The sequence below is a fragment of the Neophocaena asiaeorientalis genome, unplaced genomic scaffold, assembly GCF_003031525.2.
Source record: "Neophocaena asiaeorientalis asiaeorientalis breed wild unplaced genomic scaffold, Neophocaena_asiaeorientalis_V1.1 scaffold110, whole genome shotgun sequence".
Lineage (NCBI taxonomy): Eukaryota > Metazoa > Chordata > Mammalia > Artiodactyla > Phocoenidae > Neophocaena > Neophocaena asiaeorientalis.
This window is the reverse complement of record NW_020175053.1, coordinates 3260981-3283050: the sequence shown is the minus strand read 5'-3', so window position 1 is coordinate 3283050 and position 22070 is coordinate 3260981. Positions and strand designations below refer to the sequence as shown.

Sequence of the window (22070 nt, the reverse complement as noted above, 5' to 3'; positions counted from 1 at the left end):
TGGCTTCACTACATACAGCTCTTTCAGGTGCACCTTGGTACTTAGGAGCCCCACTTTAGAAAAGTACACCTAATTCCACAGAAAGTGTAGGTCTGTTCAATTTAAGGCAGATTGTAAACTTGCCTCCCACCCCAAAATTTTGATAACTAAGTATTACTGACTCATCAGCTCAATTAACAGCTTTCAGCATAATTTTAATAATAATTATTTGGTTCTATACCAACCCCACAAATTTTTTAAATGAATACAAGGTGTATCAGAAACAAATTTTATTTCAGCTTTTAGAGTTAAATGTCATATGCTAAAAACTGGACATTCAGGGACTGAACTATATTTTACATTTAAAAAGTTCAGACATAAGAATGTAAGCTCATTAAAAACTGAAAACAAAGATAATCAAAACACTTAACTAATTCAGTTTTCACATACTAGGGGATACATTTACTCTTTAATGGCATTTCTCCAGGAAACCTGGTGTTTTAATCTACTTTTAAATTCAACAGGGGCAGCAAAGTCAATACACTTAAGAGGTCAACTGAAAAATTTTACATGTGTTTTTAAAAAAACACTGCATGTTTGAAGAGGAAGATGACACTGTCTATCAAAATCACTACACATGGTAACACTGTGTGATGGGCATACAGCTAAGACACTAAGGACCCTGGGCACCTTCCCACAGGCGTTGCTGCACGGCACAACTCCAAGGCGGTGACTTTCACACTCTTCTACATGAATGGTGCCCCCAGGTTGCGTTGCACACCTGAGTGGCTGTGTGCAGGAGTCCTGCTTGTAACGTTCACACAGAGCATGTCTTGGACATGATGCACTGGAGATCTCAAATGAAGACTGGAAAATCTTGTGTCACTCATATAGTTCACTTATTCAACCACAGATACCTATATACTGGTTTGAAAATAAGTTACTTATAGTACAATAGTTAATTATAAATGTGACAGAAACCACTGGCTAAACAGGAGCCCCTGATAATCTAATTACCTGAGTATGTCCTGTAAGAAGACATAAGTCTCTCCCCCCAATTTTCACTTGTATGTCCTGGATCTGAATCTACAGAATAAGAAGAGACAGGAGAAAAGAAAAAAGCATACGAAGGGAAATGCAGAATTCAACAAACCAACATTTTTCAAAAGACCACAATGATGTATCATTGTTTTTCCAAAAGATAATTTTTAAGGTAAAGCCAAAAGTATATTTCAAACACAGATTTGGCCAATACCTAAGATTTCAGTTTCTTTGATCTTAAAGTTGAAAAAGTCAACCACGTAGTTTGCAATAATAGTTATTACTGAGGCTGCTTATTAAAACATATCATCTCTTTTGAGGATATATTTTTTCAATCTCTGAATAATGATAAAAGAGGCAGTACTCTTATCACGTTTTTCTGTTTAGAATTTGTCTTTAGAAAACTTGAATAGTGGACTTGCATCATTCTTTTTGTTCTATGAGTGCCAAAACTATTCAGAAGACAATAGAACATTTCGGACTACAGTATCATTGTAGACCACGGACCTTTCTACAATTTATAAACATTTCAAATAACATGAATTATTACTGACCACTACAAAAGACATCTTAGAAAGAAAGTAGCTTAAATCAAAACAAAGTTTATCAGCTAAGAATATGGAATGCTACCTAACAACTCAATAAATTAGAGAACTGACTTCTGGCAGTATGGCCAGAGCAAATAACTTTACTTACAAACAATATGCTGTTTTAACTCAACATAATGTTATTCTGATCTTCACATTCTCAATTTATTGGCTTATGGTCTTCTTTCCAGGATGATCATTATAGACATTATTCATGAGTTGTTAGGTGTAAGGAAACAAAAGTGTTGGAAAAAAAACCAATTTAGAGAACAAGTAACTCCTAAACATAGTATTTGAAAAATTTAGAGATAAGCCTAAAAGTTTAGTGATGAGAAGTCTTACTCAATCAAAGGGGAAATCGCTAATAAAATAATATTTAGACCAATTCTAGAGCAAGTGGGTAAATGGACTGAATTACAAGCCTTTCAATAAACACTTATATTTCAAAATTTAACCCATTAAGTTAGCAACTAGAAGAATTCTATGAAGAATATTTGTCATTTCATTTAAAGATAAGCAAACATTTTAAAAGGCCTCCATAGGTTGCAAAGCAAAGAAAAAGGGGCAACTAATAAGTTGCACCAACAGATCGAATTAAATGGATTATTATTATTTTTTTTTAAATGGATTATTGAAAGCAGATCATATGACTGTGACAGATGAAAGAATAGTGGATAAAATAAACTTTCAATTATATTCATTAATATAAGGAAGTAGTTTCTCCAAACCTTTCTTTGGAAGTAATTAATCCATCCAGACTCCACACACCCTTTTGGCTTTTACTCAAATAAGTATGTTTACTTTTGGGGCGTTTGCATGTGTATTCTTATAAAGATTTAATTAAGGAGCTAGAAAATTAAAAGCTTCCATATCCTGTCCTTTTACTCAACTACTTCTTCCTTCAGTGCTATACTGAGACTAGACCATAATGAGACTATTGTTATCTACGAGGTTTTTGTAAAACACTGAGTGCCAGGCAGAGCAATTCTCTCTCCCTGATATGTTCTTTGCAGCGAGGCAAGACAAGCAATACCTATATTTTAAAAGCCATCTTTTTTGTTTCAATTGAAGTATAGTTGATTTACAATACTGTGTTGGTTTCAGGTGTACAGCAAAGCGATTCATTATATATATATGTATTTTTCAGATTATTTCCATTATAGGTTATTACAAGATATTGAATATAGTTCCTGTACTATAAAGTAAATCCTTGTTGTACAAGCCATCTTTTTAAGTTAATATTCTGTTCTGGATTGCAAGAGAATAAGAAAAATATCAAGTATGATTTTAAGAGTGTGTACTACGTCTGAAAATTTTTATAATAAAATATCAGGGAAAGGGACGGAGTAAATCTATAATAAATAATCACCACAAAGAGCATCAAAAGAGGACTATCCTTATTAAGCAAAGCACTAATTTTATCTGCTACTTTAACACAGTTACCAGAAAAATTACATGTGTTTTCTTTTTTTAAAAATGTTTTCCTCTCCAAATTTGCTTGTGTCATTAAATAGGGTAAATCCTTTAATGGCATCCAAAGCCTCGGGAAAGTAGGCCTTCTACGGCTGGCTGGCAGAGATTTAGTTCAAAACATTTGAACATACTCTACAACTGCGACCACGGACTTTGGGAACAGATCATATTGTGTCTCTTTACATTTTCTCCTACCACATTTATTTACATATTACTTAATGCCACAAGAAAAAAAATCAGTAAGGAAATAAATAATGCCTATTAAGAAAAAACAAGTATTTTTTAAAAAGTAAAGAATGTTGTATTTTTTTTACTTATCTAAACATGCAAACTAAAATGAAGTACCACTGGTTTATCCCTATAGGTACTTAGAGCTATCAAACCTAAAGAAAAACAAGTGCCATGATGTTATTTGAGATTAAAGAACATAAAAACGCTGGAGCCTTTATAACTATGTATAACTATTTTGAAGAAACGTTATAGAAATGTTTTACCCTTTTAACCCTGTAAACCTACTCTTGGGAATGAATAAGACAGAAAAAATTCAGAGTATAATAAAAATACAATCTGCAAAGACGCTCTATGGCATTACTCACAACAAAATAATTGCAAATTTACTTTGGAGGCTAAGAAGAGATTCACTCATGTGTAGCCTCAAGATAACTGCTCAGTACTTTCAAGTTAAGGGATTGTCATGGCATCCTTTGGATGCCATTAGTCCTTGAAAGAAAATAAGTACGATTTTATGACGGATAGTGTAGGAAAAAAGTTCCCTTAGGTAGAAACATTAATAACTTAAAGGTAATAGCAGTTATCAGTTATTAATTACTATGTCAAAAATTTTATATACAGTAACAGTATTATAAGGTGCCTACTCAATATTCATTCTCCCCTCACTAGGAATACTCCAATTTTGATCAGGGTGACAGTATGTCCAGCTCAAAAATATTTGACTTTTCAGACTCCCCAGCAACTAGGGGAGCCTAACCAGTTGAGGTGCAGGCAAAAGTTTCTAGGGAGGTTGTTTCATGAGTAAAAAGGCAAAAGTCTCTCTGGGAGAAAGATACCTCTGTCTTTGGTCCTTCCTCTCCTCTTTTCTGCCCAGGAAGGATATATCCTGTGACTATAAGGCAAAATGCTTAAGGACAAAGGCTACGTATGAGCTAAGGGTAGCAGAATAGAAAGATGAAAAGAGCTCAGTCCCTGACGGTGTTACTGAACTGCTATACCAACTCTGGACTGCCTATGCCTGGTCTTAACCGCATTAGATGAAAAAAAATCTCTATCTATTTAAGCCAGTATTAGTTTTCTGTTTTAATTAATGTATCGCAAACTGATTTTACATGATATGTCACTTAGAGGTCACAATTTTCTGAAGTTGGTATTATATGCACTTTTATAGATGAGAAAATGGGAACTTACAAGGAACTCAACTAATCTGGCCAGGGCTAGTAGGTGGCTGAGCAAGGACTCAACAATGGTCTGTCAGACTCCAAAGCTTCTGATGATAAACACTATGCTATGATTTCCCTCTGTTATAACTACAATAACTTATCTGGTCAGGATTCTAGACTAGGAAAGATTAAAAGTAAAAGCTAAAAGTAGGTGATAAAGCAAGCTGATGCAGTAGCTGTAAGAAATAATTTGTCTTCTAGATAAGAAGTAGTTGCTTCCATAGGTTCAATGAGTCATTGTACAGATTGGCCTCAACATTTCATGGGACAAAATTTATAGGAATTCTCTAATAGGATAGGACAATGTGGGATTGACACTGGAATGATATAAGCAGATATGCTGGAGATTTGCTGAAATGAACAGTATTATGATACAGCTATAAGAACTCACTGGCATGACTTTGAATTATGCTGTAATTTTCCCCAAAACTTTATCTGAATTTCTTTTCTAGAAAGTGTTATCTTTTAAAAAATTAATAAACATTAAATAATTGAGAATTTGGAAAGTTTAAGACACACTAGGGTATCTCAAAACGAAGACTAGGAATGACTCAGCCGGTTGATGGCATTACTGCTGATTTTGAGGACCACTGAATCTTCCTTGGACAATATGAATGTCTTAAAAAAAAATGACCGTGTTTTATAAAAATAATGTATGCTTATTATTTTAAAAATGCAAGGCATATAAAGAATACAAAGAAGAAAGTAACAAATCATCCCAAATCCTGGAAACAAAATGTTAACATCTCATGAACATCATGCCAAGCATCCTTCTAAATGTATATAAAGACAGAGGAACTAGTAGAGAGAGAGAGAGAGAGAGAGAAAAATCAACTTATGTAAGAATAAGAAAATATCATACATATGTGCTATATTTAAATAAAAATCTGAAAGATTAACTTTAGTTTAACCCAACATAAAAAGAAAATAAACTAAAGGAATTGCTCTTCTCTATAAGAGATACCATATACTGAAGTATAAACACACACATATATAAACATATAGGTAAAATTTTAAATGAAAGATTAAAAGTTTGAAAGATTAAAAACATATTTCAGTTTCAGACTAATTAATTTCAGTTAATCCCTTGCTATGAGAGATGATGAGTTGAGTAGCACTCTTGGCATTTTCTCCTTATTCCCCACTCCCTATTCTTTTATTTTTCACCTAAGTCAGGGCTTATAATATTTACATTTTTGTTCAGGACCTTTAATAAACCCACTAGGTTTAGGCTTAGTTCTACAATGAAACAGTCTTTATATTTAAACAATCTTATCTTTCTGTATGTGTGTTAATGTATGTCCTGTGTGCATATGCATACAAATATAAAGAATATGACATAATGCAAACAGTACATATTATTTCATAACCTACATTTTTACTTTGTATACTGTGAACATATTTCCATACAGTTTATTCCTCTGCAATGTTATTTTTAAGAATAAAAGATCATATTTCTTCATTGGATTTACCATAATTTAACAAATCCTATATTTCTTGACAATCTTTTCCTGTTTTGTTTTTTTCTATTATAAAGAAAGCTGAGAGAAATATACTTGAAGATAATTTTTACTCTCATCAATAATTATTTATACAGAATAAATGACAAAAGAATAAATCAAATGTTAACAAACTTTTAGTTTTTAACATATGCTGTTATATCTACCTTCAACAAGGTAGTTCCATAACTTAGACAAACTAAAGCAAGTTCCTATTTCAAACCAGTGACCAGTTTGTATGATTTAAGCCAACGACAGTTTTGTTAATCATTGTAAACTCTATTTCTTTGAGCACTATTAATACATTTCATATATTTCTTCACCAACCGTAATTCTGTTGTTCTGAACTACTTGCTTGTATCTTTTGTCCATTCTCCCATTTCTGTATTTTTCTCTTCACATTTAAGAGAACTTTAATTACTAATTATATTAAGATAAGGGTTGTCATATATGTTATAAATATTTCTCCCTTTTATAGTTTATTCTATATGGTTTCAGCTAATGATTTAAAATTTTAAAAAGATCAATGTCAAATACGGGGTTTGGTGCTATAACTATCTTTCATATGGAAAATATCAGTTAATGGTACTCTGGACTCTTCTTTTAAAATTATGAAAATAAGACGTTTTGCCTTGGGCCTGGAGAAATTCTTCTTAATGCTTTGGATGTGTGTGTATGTGTGTGCGTGCAAAACTAAAGCCTTCACCTGTTATTTACTAAAATTTATAAATTCAGCCTACCAAAAATATAGATATACATGTTTAAATCCATCAAAATCTCATTTAATGTTAGCCATGTGACCTTTTCAAAAAAAATAAAATAAAATAAGAGTTTGTTTTACGAAACAGTCTTAGAGAGGGCTGCAATGTCCCACTAAATTCAAATAGTGGAAAGACTGTAGCAGGGGATAAGCATATAATCCAATCAATAAAATATGAATTAGACTATGTTTATTCAGTGCCTAAAGTTCATGTCTTCCTAAGTCTTTATTTTACACTAAATAAAAGACAAATAACCCACTGGATCTAATAACAAAGAAAGGTTCTCATGGGAAGTGTATTATTTTGAAACCTTATTTCTAAGTCCCTTCTTCAAACTACTAGTAGGATTATCACTGTCACTGGAAAACAAAACCTGGTTAATGTAAGTACTTTAAAAATGACTAGCAAAAGGGTTTCTAAGGAGAGAGTATGAGACAAGTTAAATCTTGTATATTCAAAGGCACAGAAGCACCTTCTTCTCAGCTAAGTGACCTAGTAATACCTTGAGAACAATTTGTAAAAATAAGGAGAGTCAAGGGCTTCCCTGATGGCGCAGTGGTTGAGAGTCCGCCTGCCGATGCAGGGGACATGGGTTCGTGCCCCGGTCCGGGAGGCTTGTGAGCCGTGGCCGCGGAGCCTGTGCTCCGCAACGGGAGAGGCCACAACAGTGAGAGGCCCGCGTACCGCAAAAAAAAAAAAAAAAAAAAAAAAAAAAAAAGGAGAGTCAAGCTTCAAAAAAAAAGAAAGAAAGATTCTGAACCTCTAGAAGAAGACAGTGTGACTTAAAATGAACAAAAATTTCTTAATCACTCAAAAAAAGAGCAATCTTCAAAGTTTAAAACTGTCGTAAGCGTTTAAGAAAAATTTTTAGTTCAAGCAAAGAGAAACAGCCAAATATACAAAAGGAAACCTACTTACTAACAGTGTATACTAAAATTAAGTATTTTCTAAAGATTAGCACAAGGAGTTTCCAAAGTCTAGTCTTTTGAAAATAGTCTTTCAAAAAGTCTATTTTCACAGATTCTGGAGTCAAGATCATTCCCATACTGATGATTAAGATGGCTAGAAAGATAAAAGTAGGATATGATCTCTGTACATAAATTTAGCATGTAACACGGATTTTCTTTGAGTGAAACTAAAACATTCTTAAGAACAGTTCATTACCAATACTTCATTCAGGGGCTAAAATAATTATGATAAACATATAACGAACATTCAAGTTTATATTAGTTTCAAGAAACGATTAGTTCGGGGCTAAAATACAACCTAGTAATTTATTAGATAGTGGTAATAAGGTTTTAATCTATTACAAATAACTGGGATTTACTGATGTCAAGTATAATTCTTGACATAGCAAAAGTTTTGAGGAAAAAAGTACTATGAACTGGGCTTAGGAAGCCTCAATATTTTTCTTCTTTTTTTTGAAAGGGACATATTTCTGATTCATTTCTGAAACTAAAATGCCTAAACTTTTTTTCTTTGGTGGGTTCAATAATTTGTTCACAAAAACTCAACAGCTTTTTCTCAAATCTACCGTATCAATGCTCCATATTACTAAGTAAATTTTCATCACTGAAATGCTCCCCAAGAAATTAAGTTCTTAAAGTGGTAAGAAATTTGTGATAAACACTGAGACTGAGAAAAAAAGCTAATTGCTTTTATCTATGATAGAAATCAAATTTGAGTGAGGAATATATGAATTTCTGCCCCAATGATAAACCTGAAATTCTGAAATACAAATATTTCTCTCTAAAATGCAGTGAACAAGGAATGAGAAAGAAAATCACAGTGAAAGAAGGGTTATGATTTTACCAGAAAACAACAAAATTTCCTACCTGTGTCTGAATCTCGTTCTTCATTTCTTGATGGGCTGATGGTAAAAGGAAGTTTACGTTTCATGGACGATTTCTCTTTCATCTCCTTGCCCACATCACTCCGATCAATTTTTGGAGTTTTGCTATAGGATGCAATCTTGTCTTTACTCTATTAAAAAATTAAATATGAATAAACTTATAACAATATTAGCTGAGCAATACAGTATTAAAAATACTTTATATAAAGTAGAAAGAGTATTACTACAAACCATCGTTGTCCTCAATGTCCTTAAGGCCCACTTTCAACAATCATAATGTGTTTTCTAACTTATTTCATATTCCCTTTTACTTAGTAATATAATTTTAAAATAACAATAAAACAAAATATCTTGAATATAATGGAACTCTATGTCTAAGATAGACATCATCACCAATAAACAAATATATAAATCAGAAAAAGCAGTCTAGATTGAATTAAGCAGATTGTATTTTATTAATTCCATGTGTCCACTCATTTAGATAAAGTATCCTACCCTCATGCCTACAGCAATTACCAAGTTCACTCTTATGATCCAACATCTGAATTGGTACATACAGCACATCTAACTGGGCTATGAAAACTCCTTTGGAAAAACATGCTAGATACTAAGAACTAAGCCATATCACCTAGCAGGTGAGCATAAAACTATGATAATAAATGACAGACATCATAACCATAGAGATTTTCAGAAGAAAATGAGTAGACTCAGACTGCAGAAGACACGAGCTTTCGACCCAAGCCAGAAAATAAAGGAAGGAAGAGCGGGAAGAAGGGGCATAAAAAAAATACTTAATTTTTTTAAAAAGTAGAATTTATCAACGAAAAGATGATTCAGAAAGAGCAATATAGGGCTTCCCTGGTGGCGCAGTGGTTGAGAGTCCGCCTGCCTATGCAGGGGACACGGGTTCGTGCCCCGGTCAGGGAGGATCCCACATGCCGCGGAGTGGCTGGGCCCGTGAGCCATGGCCGCTGAGCCTGCGCGTTTGGAGCCTGCGCGACGGGATAGGTCACAACAGTGAGAGGCCCGTGTACCACACACACAAAAAAGAGCAATATAATAAAGCTTTTAGTGAGTCTAATCATGAAAATGTGAAGAGGGAAAAAAAAAACAGGAAAAAAAAAAAGACTGGGATTGAGACCTAAAATACAATTCCAGAGGGGATATTAAAAAGTTACAAAAGAATACTGTATTCATTTTTATACAATTACAATTTTAAGGACTGGAAAAATGGATTATTTTCTTGGAAAACATGCATTACCAAACACTGGCTCATGAAAGAAACAGAAAACCTGAATAGACCAATGATCATAGAAAACAATAAATCTATAGCCAAAGAGTTTATGTCTAAAAAGGGTACCTATTCCAGAAGATTTTATGAGAGGTTTTAAATTAAAAATTCAGGGAAAATATATTTCCCATTTCATATAAACAATACTACAACACAGATATAAGATTAGAAGATACCCAATCCATTTTACAAGTGTGAAATAAAACTAATACCTAAGAAGGGTTCAAGATAGAAATTATACCTAAATTGCTTATGAAATAAATGAAACAATAAACTATCCTAAATAAACTGTCCCATCAAAGTTAGTGCCTTAGAAAGATAATATATCATAATCAAGCAGGATTCACCCAAAGAATATAAGAATAGTTCATTATTAGAAAACCTCAAGACAATTCATTATATCAAAAGGAAAAATCTTATTGTGATGTTAATAGGTGACAATAACATCTAAATAGACCCTACATTCATTCTTGATAAACCTATTAGCAAATTAGGAAGAGAATGTGACTTCCTTATATCTTAACTGGTAAAGATTAGTGAAGAATAAAAGTATTTATTTCCCAGGTGTAAAGGAAAATCCTCTTAAGCTGTTTTCTTACTTCTGCTAATGAAATGGAGCTTCACAGGCATGCCTTTTGCTTATAAGGTTGTTTTAAAACGTCGATTTTATTATTATTCTGGTATAGTGAGGCCAACAGATCAAGAGATCGCTGCCATTGAAAAGAGAGTTTGTTACTCACAGCTCCCAAGAAGAGGAGGCATGCCGCACCATGAGGTGCCACCGGGGGAAGCACCTAGGAGGTTCAGGAAGCAGAGAGAGGGGAAGGAAATGTGAGTCAAAGCTTTTATTGCGGTTTCCACAGGAAGAAAAAGGCAAGGCAGAGCAAGCAGGTTTAGGGTTGGCTAGTTTGCATAATTTCAGCAGACTCTAGGGTATAGGTGTTGTTTCTCTAGCTGTCTGGTACCTGGTTCCGGTGTGACTGTTATTAGGGCAGGGGGATAGTGGCCCAGAGTGTGAGAGCTGGATATAGTTGGTGGTTGGGGATGGACCCTGGATTAGTTGGTTTGCATATGAAAGGTGTGGTCACACATAAATTGTTTACTATCTCTGGGAACTGAGTAGCCCTGGGAAGGGCAGTCTCCCCAGGGTCACTGAGGTCCCAGATGTCAAAGAATCAGAAACAAAAAGGCATGATTAGTAAAATGGTTAGCCAACAAAGTTCTAGAGATTTTCCTTAGAAATACAAATCTTTGTTATTAAAAAAAGAATTAAGAAAAACATTAGGATGTCCCTTCTCCCTTGCACTTGTGTGAGTAAAGATACTGTTCTGTGCCATAAAACAAGAAAAACCAATCTAATATGTTAAATGAAAAATGTTCCCAAGAATTTATCAATCATGCTCTCCTGTGCAATATGGTGATTAGCGTGAATATTCATTCCTGCTACCAACTTGTTCTGTTCTCTGTAAAATAAAATTGCCCTTAAAAGTGTTACCTGAACAAAGTGTTTTTGTAAGAATCTTAACAATAAAAATTATTTTCAGATATGGGGAAAGTAACTTTCAAAAGAAATAGCTATTTCTGATTGTCTTAAAATTTCTATATCATCAAATGGTATAAATACTCTTGTCAATTCAGGAGAGAATCACTGGCACATTCTTCTTTCATATCCATGACGTAATAAACCTAACAGAGTCAGACTTTTTTTATTTTAAAATAGTTTAAGTCTTTTTCATTTATATTAATGATTTTCTTTCAATAACCTACAACAGCTATCATACATAGCAATGAAAGTATTAATGGCAAGACAAGAATGATCCTCTATCACTGCTGATATTAAACAATGTGCTGGTAGCCTTTACCAACTCAAGATAGAAAAAAATAAGGTAAAAATTTACCTAGAAAAAAAGAAAAAAGAAAAAAAACCAAAAAACGCTTGAAGTATATAAACCAAAATGTTAATGGCTATCTGTGGGTAATGGCATTACAGGTGTGCTGGGAGACAATTCTCTATAGCTTTCTTGCATTTCTGCACATCTTGCAAGCAGAAGCACTAAATCCCTTTATTCTATCTTTTCAAGGATATCTGTATAGAGAATAGCCTTGGAAGACAGAGAAAGTGTCTCCCTCTGGAGCAAAGGGTAGATCAGACCTGTTCACTGTTCAGTATAATAAATAATTTCTCCCTTTAGGGCAAAGGTCAGGTAGATTTATTGCCCATTAAAAAGATTTGGGATTCCTCTCCTATAATACAATCCACTGTATATGTAGTTGTCACCTGGCCTTCTTTGCATCCCTTTGTGAGAAACAGGGCTCAGAGAACAGGCACAAATGCTGATATATGGCTACAGCGATTGCTATGAGAAAAAAATGCTTTCCTCTCTATCTGACCCAGGAGTCTCATGTCTTCTGCCATAATCCATGAAACTAATTAGCTTGCAAGTAGGGTAAAACCTCAGATGCTTCATCTCAGACAAGGCAATTTCTATTTTCATTATTCTTATATACATTTTCTAATTCCTCTGTAATGAACATTATTACATTACTTGAATAATAAAAGAAAAGTTCTCAGTTATCATGGGGATAGGAGATAATGAAGGTCTGAACTATATTGATGATGAAAAGGATAGGGCAGAGCTATTTAGAAAGGTAGACCATTAACATCCACTCTCTCACACTTTATGAATTTAACCCGGGTTTTAGCTTATCAGAAAATGATTGATGAAAGATTTTGTTTTGCAAATTATAGCTAATTTATAGCTAAAAATGTCAGTGGAAAAAAATTTTAAACTAAAACCAATGGGGAAAAAAATCCCACAGATTAGCAGTGAAAGGATAAAATATTTGAAGAATTCTGAGGAGACATTTTTGATGAACCCCTGACTATTGTAATATTTAACATGGTAATAAAAGCACTTTATATAAAAAGCATATTGCTATAGAATGGGATTATTTAAAATTATTGTCTATTTAAATGCATTTAAAAATTAAACTTTGGTTCAGGTTATTTTTAAATTCAGAATCTTATAACAGCAATGTCTGTGTCATATTAAGCTGTAAATACGGTCTGTATTTACATAAGAGAACAGCTATATAATATTCATTTCTAAAAATTTTATGGAAGGAAAAACTCAGCAGAAGCTAGAGGCTGGTTTCAAGGCCAATCACTCACCAAGAAAAGACAATCCTAAGAATATGCTTTACAAATCAATGAATAAGATGGTCATGCCGCCTTCTCTCCTTCCCTCTCTTCTAACTTTATTTTGTCCTAAGAAGCAGTAGTAACATGGTCTATAAGCAAGAAATTTGGAATGGAATTTATGGCTCTTCCTCTCTTAAGGTGCAAATAAACAGTTCAAATATCTATTTAAAACTAAAGAAAATTACTTCTAACAACAGCTTTGGATGTCAAGCTGCTCAGAAATCCCAAAGCATGGCAGTAAGCACCACGCATACTGCCTCAGAAGGGCTTTTGACCATTACCCGAACAAACGTGTGATCTTGAGAAAAAACACTGAATGATTAAACTGAGACTGAGAACAGTTAAATATATCCCTTTAGGTAAGCCAACTTTTAATAATTAAGGAATTTAATAGTTTGTGTTTATTCTTCCTATTTATCTTATAAATCTAATGATTAATAAGTATTCTTAACTTACCTAAGCAATATTTTTAATAGAAATAATTAGTAAAAAGTGTTTGATTTTTGCTTGCCTCTATAGTTTTAAGAAATCACACCGTTATGAAGGCAATGGTCAGGACTACTGCATATTTAGTGGCAATCTTCAAAAAATAATACGAAGTACCTAGAAGAAAAAAAGCTTCAACAACCTTAGCCTTATAAATTCAAATCCCAAAACTGACATCAAGTAGCTCACATGTAATTTCACAAATGCAACCTTCACTATATTTAAGCATTTAGAAATAAAAGTTATAATTCTTTCCTCAAATCTCACATTGTACTCTGTCCCCACAACTCTACTGAGGTCCCCTTTACCCAGGTCACTGTAAGGTATCTCTACTGACAATGGCCTGGTCTTTCCTATTAACTGTTGCAGCATTTGTCATACAGACCCCCTCGCCACTCTTTGCCGTGTAACTTCTGCTTCTCTCTCTGTCCTCCTTGCTCCCCCTCTCCTGACTCCTAAAATATCTGAATTCCTCAGGGTATGCTCTCCTCCATTCTTGCCCCACTCTCTTTAGGTGACATCTCAATACCTATAGATCACTTTTCCACAAATCCTCATACAATTATTTCCAGTCTAGCTGTTCTTACCACTAGACGCATATCTAACTAGATACTTCTATTGAATGCTCCGATGATCAACTGAATTCAACAAGTACAAACCAAACACATTCTTCTTCAAACAACCTGTCCCTTTTCCTGAGTGCCCTCTCAGGGAATAGTCCAATCAACTTCAGAGTGGACCCAGACAACTTTTTCTATACATACACAAGTTTCAGTAATTCAATATCTTTTAGATCTGCCACTTCTATCCCCACAGCCACTGCCCACACTGCCTTCTGCTTGGATTTTTAAATAATACTCTAACTGGCTTCTGCCATGGCCCTTCCCTTCTGGCTCACTGGCTACAGGATAAATTTCAAGATCTTTAGCAAGGAACACAAGGCCATAATGAACTGGCCCCTGTCTAATGCTTATCTCCTACCCTCCACCCTTCACAGGCTACATCCTAACTCTGCATGCATTACTTTAACAGATTCTTGTCTTTTTTACATCTCCTGCTTAAGTCTACTCTTTACTCTCATTTTCCTGCTAGTCACATACTTGAGAATCCAGATTAGGTATCTTTTCCACTGTGAGACCACCCCTGAACATCCTAGAACTGACTGCTTCTCTCCTTTGCCCCATCATTGTACACTCAAATACTTTCATTAGTGTGAACAAAGTATGGTCCCTGAGACCATTTCAGGGGAAATGCGAAGTCAGAAATATGCTCACAATAACACTAAGATGTTAGTGTATCTTTCTCTCTCATTCTCTAAAGAATGTGTATTTGAGCCTTGAGATTACGTGACAAGAGATATCTGAACATCCGGATTGCAGAAGGAGATGAGCATCTGGCTATCTTCCTGTTAAGCCACACATTAAAGATATTTGCAAAACCAATGACACTCTTCTCACCGATACTGTCTTGGAATATACAGTTGTGTTTCATAAAAATATATTATTAACATGTAACACTTATACTGTTTTTTAAAACCAATTAATAAATTTTAATTTTTTCTCAGTTTTAATTTCTGATTGTGTAAACGTCAACAGACATACCCACACACAGAAAAGCCCTTTAGCCTCCTCAGTTATGCTAAAAAGTATCAAGGGGTCCTGAGACCAAAACACTTCAGACACAGAGATAGAGCAATTACTTAAGAGTCTTCATAAAGATTTAGACCACGCCTTAACCACTGTTTTTTTTTTTTTTTTTTTTTTACCCACACACAGAAAAGCCCTTTAGCCTCCTCAGTTATGCTAAAAAGTATCAAGGGGTCCTGAGACCAAAACACTTCAGACACAGAGATAGAGCAATTACTTAAGAGTCTTCATAAAGATTTAGACCACGCCTTAACCACTGTTTTTTTTTTTTTTTTTGCTGCACAGCACAGCATGCAGGATCTTAGTTCCCCGCACAGCAGGGATTATACACATGCCCCCTGAAGTGGAAGCGCAGAGTCTTAACCACTGGACCACCAGGGAAGTCCCACCAATCACTGTTTTATTTCAAGGGTCATAGGAGAGGCACACAACACAATAAGCATCCCATGTAAGGTTTGTTGAATAAAATGAATAAATTAGTGAACTCACGCTCCTTAAGATTTGGCACATTAAAATATATTTGGGGAAACTTCTGTCTATAGTACAATGAAGATACTGGCAACTTATCTCTCCAAGGAATAACTATAAACCTGGACAAACTGTCGAAAACCACCATTTCAAGGCTCTAGAAATCGAACAAAAACAACAAATTGAGAAGCATTTTCAATAAGAAAAACTGCTGAACTACGGATAAGAAGAGTGATTGTCTTCGGCATTCTTGCCTGGGGTTGTTCTCATTTCCTGGCTAATGCTTAGTTTGCATGAAGTAGTTCCAGGGTGGGGCTGGCAATGAAAACCAGCATCTTTGCTGCCAAAGAGTCAACTTGAATTGACACAGAAGGCCAAAACCCCACCATCCAGTCACTCCGTTGATAAAAATAGCAAGCAGGGTAGGAAAGGAATGGAGTGGAAAAAAACCCCATAGTTCTATTAGCCTACGGCTGTGGTCCCACTGTGGGGGAGCAACAGCCAGTAGACAAGCCAGAAATTTAACAGGGCGATTGCAGAAATCAGAGAGCCACGGGGGCACTAGATAAGACAGCCACTCATCCCTGGCACTCATCCCTGGCAGACAGGGTAAGTATGTGGGGAAGACCTGAGAAGGGCTAAGCTCTGCACAGACCCCTCACTCACTGACAGGGAGACTGTGTGCACACACTGGGGAGGTCTACAAGGGCCCAAGCTCTCTACACCATCCTTAGTCAACGAGGAGCCTGCACACATGAGGGAACTCCTGGGTGAGCCCGACAGAAAGTAAATGCTAGGGCTTACCTGAAAAATGCCTGAACATTGAGCACACTCCCCAACACACATGTATATCTATCAGTGGAAGGTGGAAGCCTTACTGGCTCATGGTAAGGCTTACTGGCTCACGTTTGAGCACAACGCCTGACCAACCAATGGTTGCTAACTAATCCACGTAGGTATGGAGCAACCCCTAGTAAAGCAAGACTAAACAAACAAACAAAACCCCCAAAAACCTAGACACCAGTGGTTGTGACAAAGTAACAAACACTGCAAAACCTGACATTTTACTAAAGGCAAACAAACAAAAAACTAGGAACAGTTACAACTGTTAGGTGGGAAATAATGAGAATCCAGAGCTGCTATATGACCTAAACTGTCCAGTTTTCAATAAAAATTACGGCAGCTGGGAAAGCAAGGAAAAATGTATTCAAGAGAAACTTCTCTGAGTGGGCCAAGATAGGTTTGGCAAAGTCTATAAAGAGGAAGGAAGGGAGGGGAGAGAGGGAGGAAGAAAACAATGTTTAAAGAATTAAAGTATGACAACAATGACTTAAACAGAGAATATGAATAAAGAACAATTACAAAGAAATACTGGATTTGAAAAGTAAAGTGACTGAAAATGTATTAGGTATGCTCAACAGCAGATGTGAGATGGCAAAAACAAACAAAAAAATCAGTAAATTCAACACCCCAAATTTCATGAAAACTATTAATCTACAGATCCAAGTAACTCAAAAAACCCCAGGTAGAATAATTGCAAAGGGATCCTAAACACATTACAGTCAAACAAAAGAGAAAACAGCAACGAAAAAAAAATTCATCACAATTAACGGCTGACTTCTCATCAGAAACACTTAAAGCAAGAAAGAAGTGGGATGACAATCTACTAAAAGGAAAAGTCAAATAAGAATTCTATACCCAACAAAATAAAGGCAAACAGTCATGAATGACCACATACTGTAGAATTCCATTTATATGAAATATCCAGAATAGGAAAATCTATAGAGACAAAAAGTAGATTTATTTGCTATCTAGGGCTGTGGGGTTTGGGGACAGAATGGGGAGTAACTGCTAATGGGTACATAGGGCTTCTTTTTCATGTGAAAATGTCCTAAAATTGACAGAGGTGGTGATTGCACAACTCTGTAAATATACTAAAAACTACTGAATTTTACATTTTTAATGAGTAAATTGTATGGTATGTGAATTATATCTCAAAAAACCTGTTTTTTAAAAATGGCAAAATCAAGATATTCTTAGATCAATGAACACTGAGAGAAATCACAGCTGAAGACCCGTCTTACAGTAAATACTAAGGAAAATTCTTATAGATTGTAAGGAAATGACACTAGACAGTAACCTGAATTCACAGGAAGAAATTAAGAGTGTCAAAATTGGTAAATCTGTAGGTAAAAACAAAGAACTGTATAAATATATATTTCTCTTTAATTCTCTTATTTCTTTAAAAATAAGACTGTATAAAATGATAATTGTAACATTCTGTTGTTGAGTTAATAACAAATGTAGATATACTCTATACTACACAGAGAACACAAAGGAAGGGAAGGTAACAGAGCTATACTGGAGCAAAGTTGCTGTATTATACTGGATTTAAGTCAATATTAACCTCTAGTAATTAGCATGCACATTATAATCCCTAGATCAACATTTTAAGAATATAATTTAAGCAACATAGTTTTAAAAAATCATAGAAATTTAAATAGTACACTGAAAAATAGTTTTTAAAAAAAGGCAGCAAAGACGGGAGAGAAAAAAAGACCTGAAACATAAGAACAAAGTGCAAAATGGCAGATATAAATCTAACCTTGTCAATAATTACATGAAATGTGAGTGGATTAAACACTGCAATCAAAAGCAAAGACTGCCAGTGCAATCAGGCAAGAAAAGGAAATAAAAGTATTCATACTGGAAAAGAAGTTAAATTATGTCTATAAGCAGATGACATAATCCCATATGTAGAAAATCCTAAGGAATCCACAAACTTTTAGAATAAATGAGTTCAGTAAGGTCACAGGATATAAGATCAGTATACAAAAATATTTGCATTTCTATATACCAGCAGTGAAAAATCCTAAATGAAATTATCTATAATGGCATCAGAAAGAATAAAATATTAATAATTTAACAATAAAAGTACAAGATTTGTACACTGAAAACTACAAAGCATTGGTCAGGGAAATTGAAAATCTAAATAAATGGAGAGATATTCTGTGGTGATGGACTGGAAGACATGTTAAGATGACATACTACTCAAAGTGATCTACTGATTCTATAAAATCCCTATAAAAATTTCAGCAGGCTTTTTTTTTGTGGAAACTGACAAGCTAATCCCAACATTTATATGGAAATGCAAATGACCCTTAATAGCCAAAAGAATTTTTGAAAAGAACGAAGTTAAAAACTTACGTGTTGATTTTGAAAGCAGATTTGGGGTTGCTTGGACTTTGGGGTGGGAACAGGGACACACTGCAAATGGGCATTTAAGGATCTTTTAACAATGATGGAAATGGTCTAAACTGTATTGTGATGATGGTTGCACAACTCTATAAACTTACTAAAAATCCCTGAATTTTACACTAAGTGGATGAATTTTATGGTATACAAATTACACCTCAATAAAGCTGTTCAAAAAAGATCCTACATGAATGTTCAGACTCTTTATTCATATTAGCCAAAAACTGGAAACATTTCAGATGTCCTTCAACAAGAAAATGGCTTATAGGAAGAAAAGAACATAAAAGAAAAAAAAGAAAAATCCAAAGAAAGAAAAATTCAAAGATAATGTGTAAAACTAACTAGATAAAGCAGAGACTAGGGATAGTGAGACCACTTAGGAGACAACTACAGAAGTCTAAATAAAGGTTTTGAGGGTCTAAACTAAATAGTAATGAAGAAGGATAGATGTAAAAGGGCAGAATCATGGGTCATTGGCAATGACTAATAATAAACAACAAAAATGGCTAACATTTATTGAGCACTTACTATATACCAAGCATTGTATTAAGTATAATACTTAAGTCATTTCACTGTCACAATTCTATAAAGTACTGTTGTCCTCTATTACAGAGAGATATACTGAGTTTGGAAAAGTTATGTAAATTTATCCAAAGTTATAGACATGGAAAAGTGAATGGCTACTGTGTATGTGTGTTTCAGTACCAGGGGTCAGGGGGAAGAAATGACAAATGATTGTGAGGTCTTGGATCCCCAGCCTCATGATCATTTCTCAAGTAACTGTGTGATCTTGGTAATTTTGTTATTTTAGGGAATGAAAAACAATCTCACTCCCAGGATCTGGCATCCATACGGCTTTTTATTTTATGAGCAGTTACTAAAAATATGAAATCATGGGAATTCCCTGGTGGCCTAGTGGTTAGGACTCTGAATGTTCATTGCCAAGGGCCGGGTTCAATCCCTGGTCAAGGAACTAAGATCCCACAGCCACTGGGTGTTGGTAAAATAAAATAAAATAAAATAAAGTAAAACAAAATAAATAAAAGTTACAATTAGAAAAGTTTTTAATAAATAAATAAAAATACTAAATCAGGAGTCTTTTTTACAATTTCCAAAGAGTCAACAAATCTTTAGCATAATCATATACCTTTCTTCCATATGGTTTTTCTACCATATTGCTGTCACTGTCAGAATTTTCACTCTGCACTGGTTTTGTGAACCCAGATTTGGGCATCTTATAGCTGTTCAACTAGCTTCTTCTTTTATCAGTCTTCTCATCCTGGATCTGCAAAGAATGGATATATAAGGATTATTTGTATACGTATGCAATAAAATCTACTTAAAGTTTATGTACCACAATTAGTGCAATTTGGTTTCTTCCATGTCTCTATAAGATAATTTATTTCCTCAGAGAGGCTATCCTAGCCTAAAGTAAGTTTTCATTTAACAATTTGAGCTTCTAATTAAAGTTCTCTTGCTCAAGTCCATTCAGCTTGTCACTGAAAAGGGAACTACTTTTATATTTCTTCCCATCTTCTCTAGACTAGTACCTAACCTCCAGCTTTCTGGGTAACCAGCAGCAGTCCAAGTGGAGGCAAAGTGTTTGTCACCCCACCCAGCATGGCTCCAGTGGCAGGAGCTCCTAACAGATTCTCTGGTAGTTCTGCATTGGTCTGGAAATTATTCCTAAAGACTCAACCATGAACTTGATAGGTGTGATCAGTAATTTTACAACGAATTCTATTTTAAGCTAAATTAAGCCCTTACTACTTAAAATCCCCAGAGTGGTTTATTTTCATTCACTGAACCCCCAGACATCCCCAGGTATTCCGTCACTTTATCAACCTATTCACTGATTTAATCCTTATCATACTATACTGTAATTATCACTTTACATATCATTTTCTTTCCAACTTGTTTAGCCTTCTGTCTCCTCTACAAGCTGATTTAATAGGTCAAAGAGCCTCTTACAAGCTCTTTTTTTTTCTTCTAGAAGTTTTTGCTTGAGAGATCCAGAAAAAATTCCAAAATGTGGGTTTTATATATAAAAGGGGTAGCCATGAGGCTAGACCTGTGTTGCTGTCTGATGACCTATTAGTCACACATGGTTGTTGAAAGTTAAATTAATTAAAGTTGGTACCACACTACATAGTGCATCTGTGTAGTCTGCACCATTATCTACTCTACGACCCCAGGAAGCTCTACTGCACAGCACTGGGCTAGACAGGCTGCTGGCCAACAGGAACAGGACCTGGGCCACAACAAGAAGCACAATGACTGACAAGCCTAATTTTAACTACTTCATGCTATAAATTTCCTATAAATGGGTACCATAGATATAAGTAAGCTATATTCTAGGACCTATATGAATTATTAAAACTCAGACATCCTGAACAGAAAATTAGTAAAATCTATATTCTTCAAATTGTTCTACTGGTGCTTTAAAATCTGTTTGGTTTCAATAGAAACAAAACCAAAAAACCCTTAAATGAACTGAGACAATTGATAAATTATTAAAACTAGTTTATATTAATCTGAATGTAGCCACATTAGAGTATACTGCAACACAAAAAAAAACTGCCACAGTTCAAATATTTCAAATCTTTCATTTTATAGAGGAGGAAACAAACTTGAAGAAACAAAGGAAAAATTTTGACACTACACAGAAGAGGCAAAGTTTCCCTTGGGGTCATTTAACTGTTTCTACTATTACCATATAAATGGAATCATTTAAACTTAGTACTGTCCTCAAAGCCAGCCCTATGCAAAGCTTACAGAGTTAGAGTTACAAGTCATATATAAAGAGAAAAATTCTGACTCAGAAGCAAAACCGAGGTGCATAGTATCAACAGGCATTAACCTAGGTGACACTATGAAGATGAAGCAGTTATCTCCTTTTGTAGACCAAGCAAAACAAGTCACTGGTGAATGAAGAACTGTCATGAATATTTTTGGAGAAAATTAAATGTGGTAATAATATTATATTAATAGACTGTATGTTTAAAAAGCTTGTATTATTTTTCAATAACTGTACTTGGGGCTTCCCTGGTGGCGCAGTGGTTTAGAATCCGCCTGC

The 22070-nt window shown here is 34.7% G+C and overlaps 1 protein-coding gene across 3 annotated transcripts in view; it reads right to left on the bottom strand.

Moving 5' to 3' along the window:
- The window catches only part of ANKRD12 (ankyrin repeat domain 12), an 85658-nt gene extending 64297 nt beyond the window's left edge, over positions 1 to 21361 (bottom strand). Inside the window, exons 1-3 of one of the 3 annotated variants that reach the window (XR_003005778.1) lie at positions 20142 to 21361; positions 8630 to 8777; positions 997 to 1065 (exon numbers count right to left, since the gene is read on the bottom strand). Coding sequence is in view for 2 of the 3 variants with exons in the window: in XM_024763941.1 (XP_024619709.1) it covers positions 997 to 1065; positions 8630 to 8777; positions 20142 to 20228 (304 nt within the window). In the remaining variant the exon portion in view is untranslated. The remainder of the gene's footprint in view (positions 1 to 996; positions 1066 to 8629; positions 8778 to 20141) is intronic. The other 2 variants (XM_024763941.1, XM_024763943.1) reach the window with 2 other exon arrangements.
- Positions 21362 to 22070: the final 709 nt, after the last annotated feature.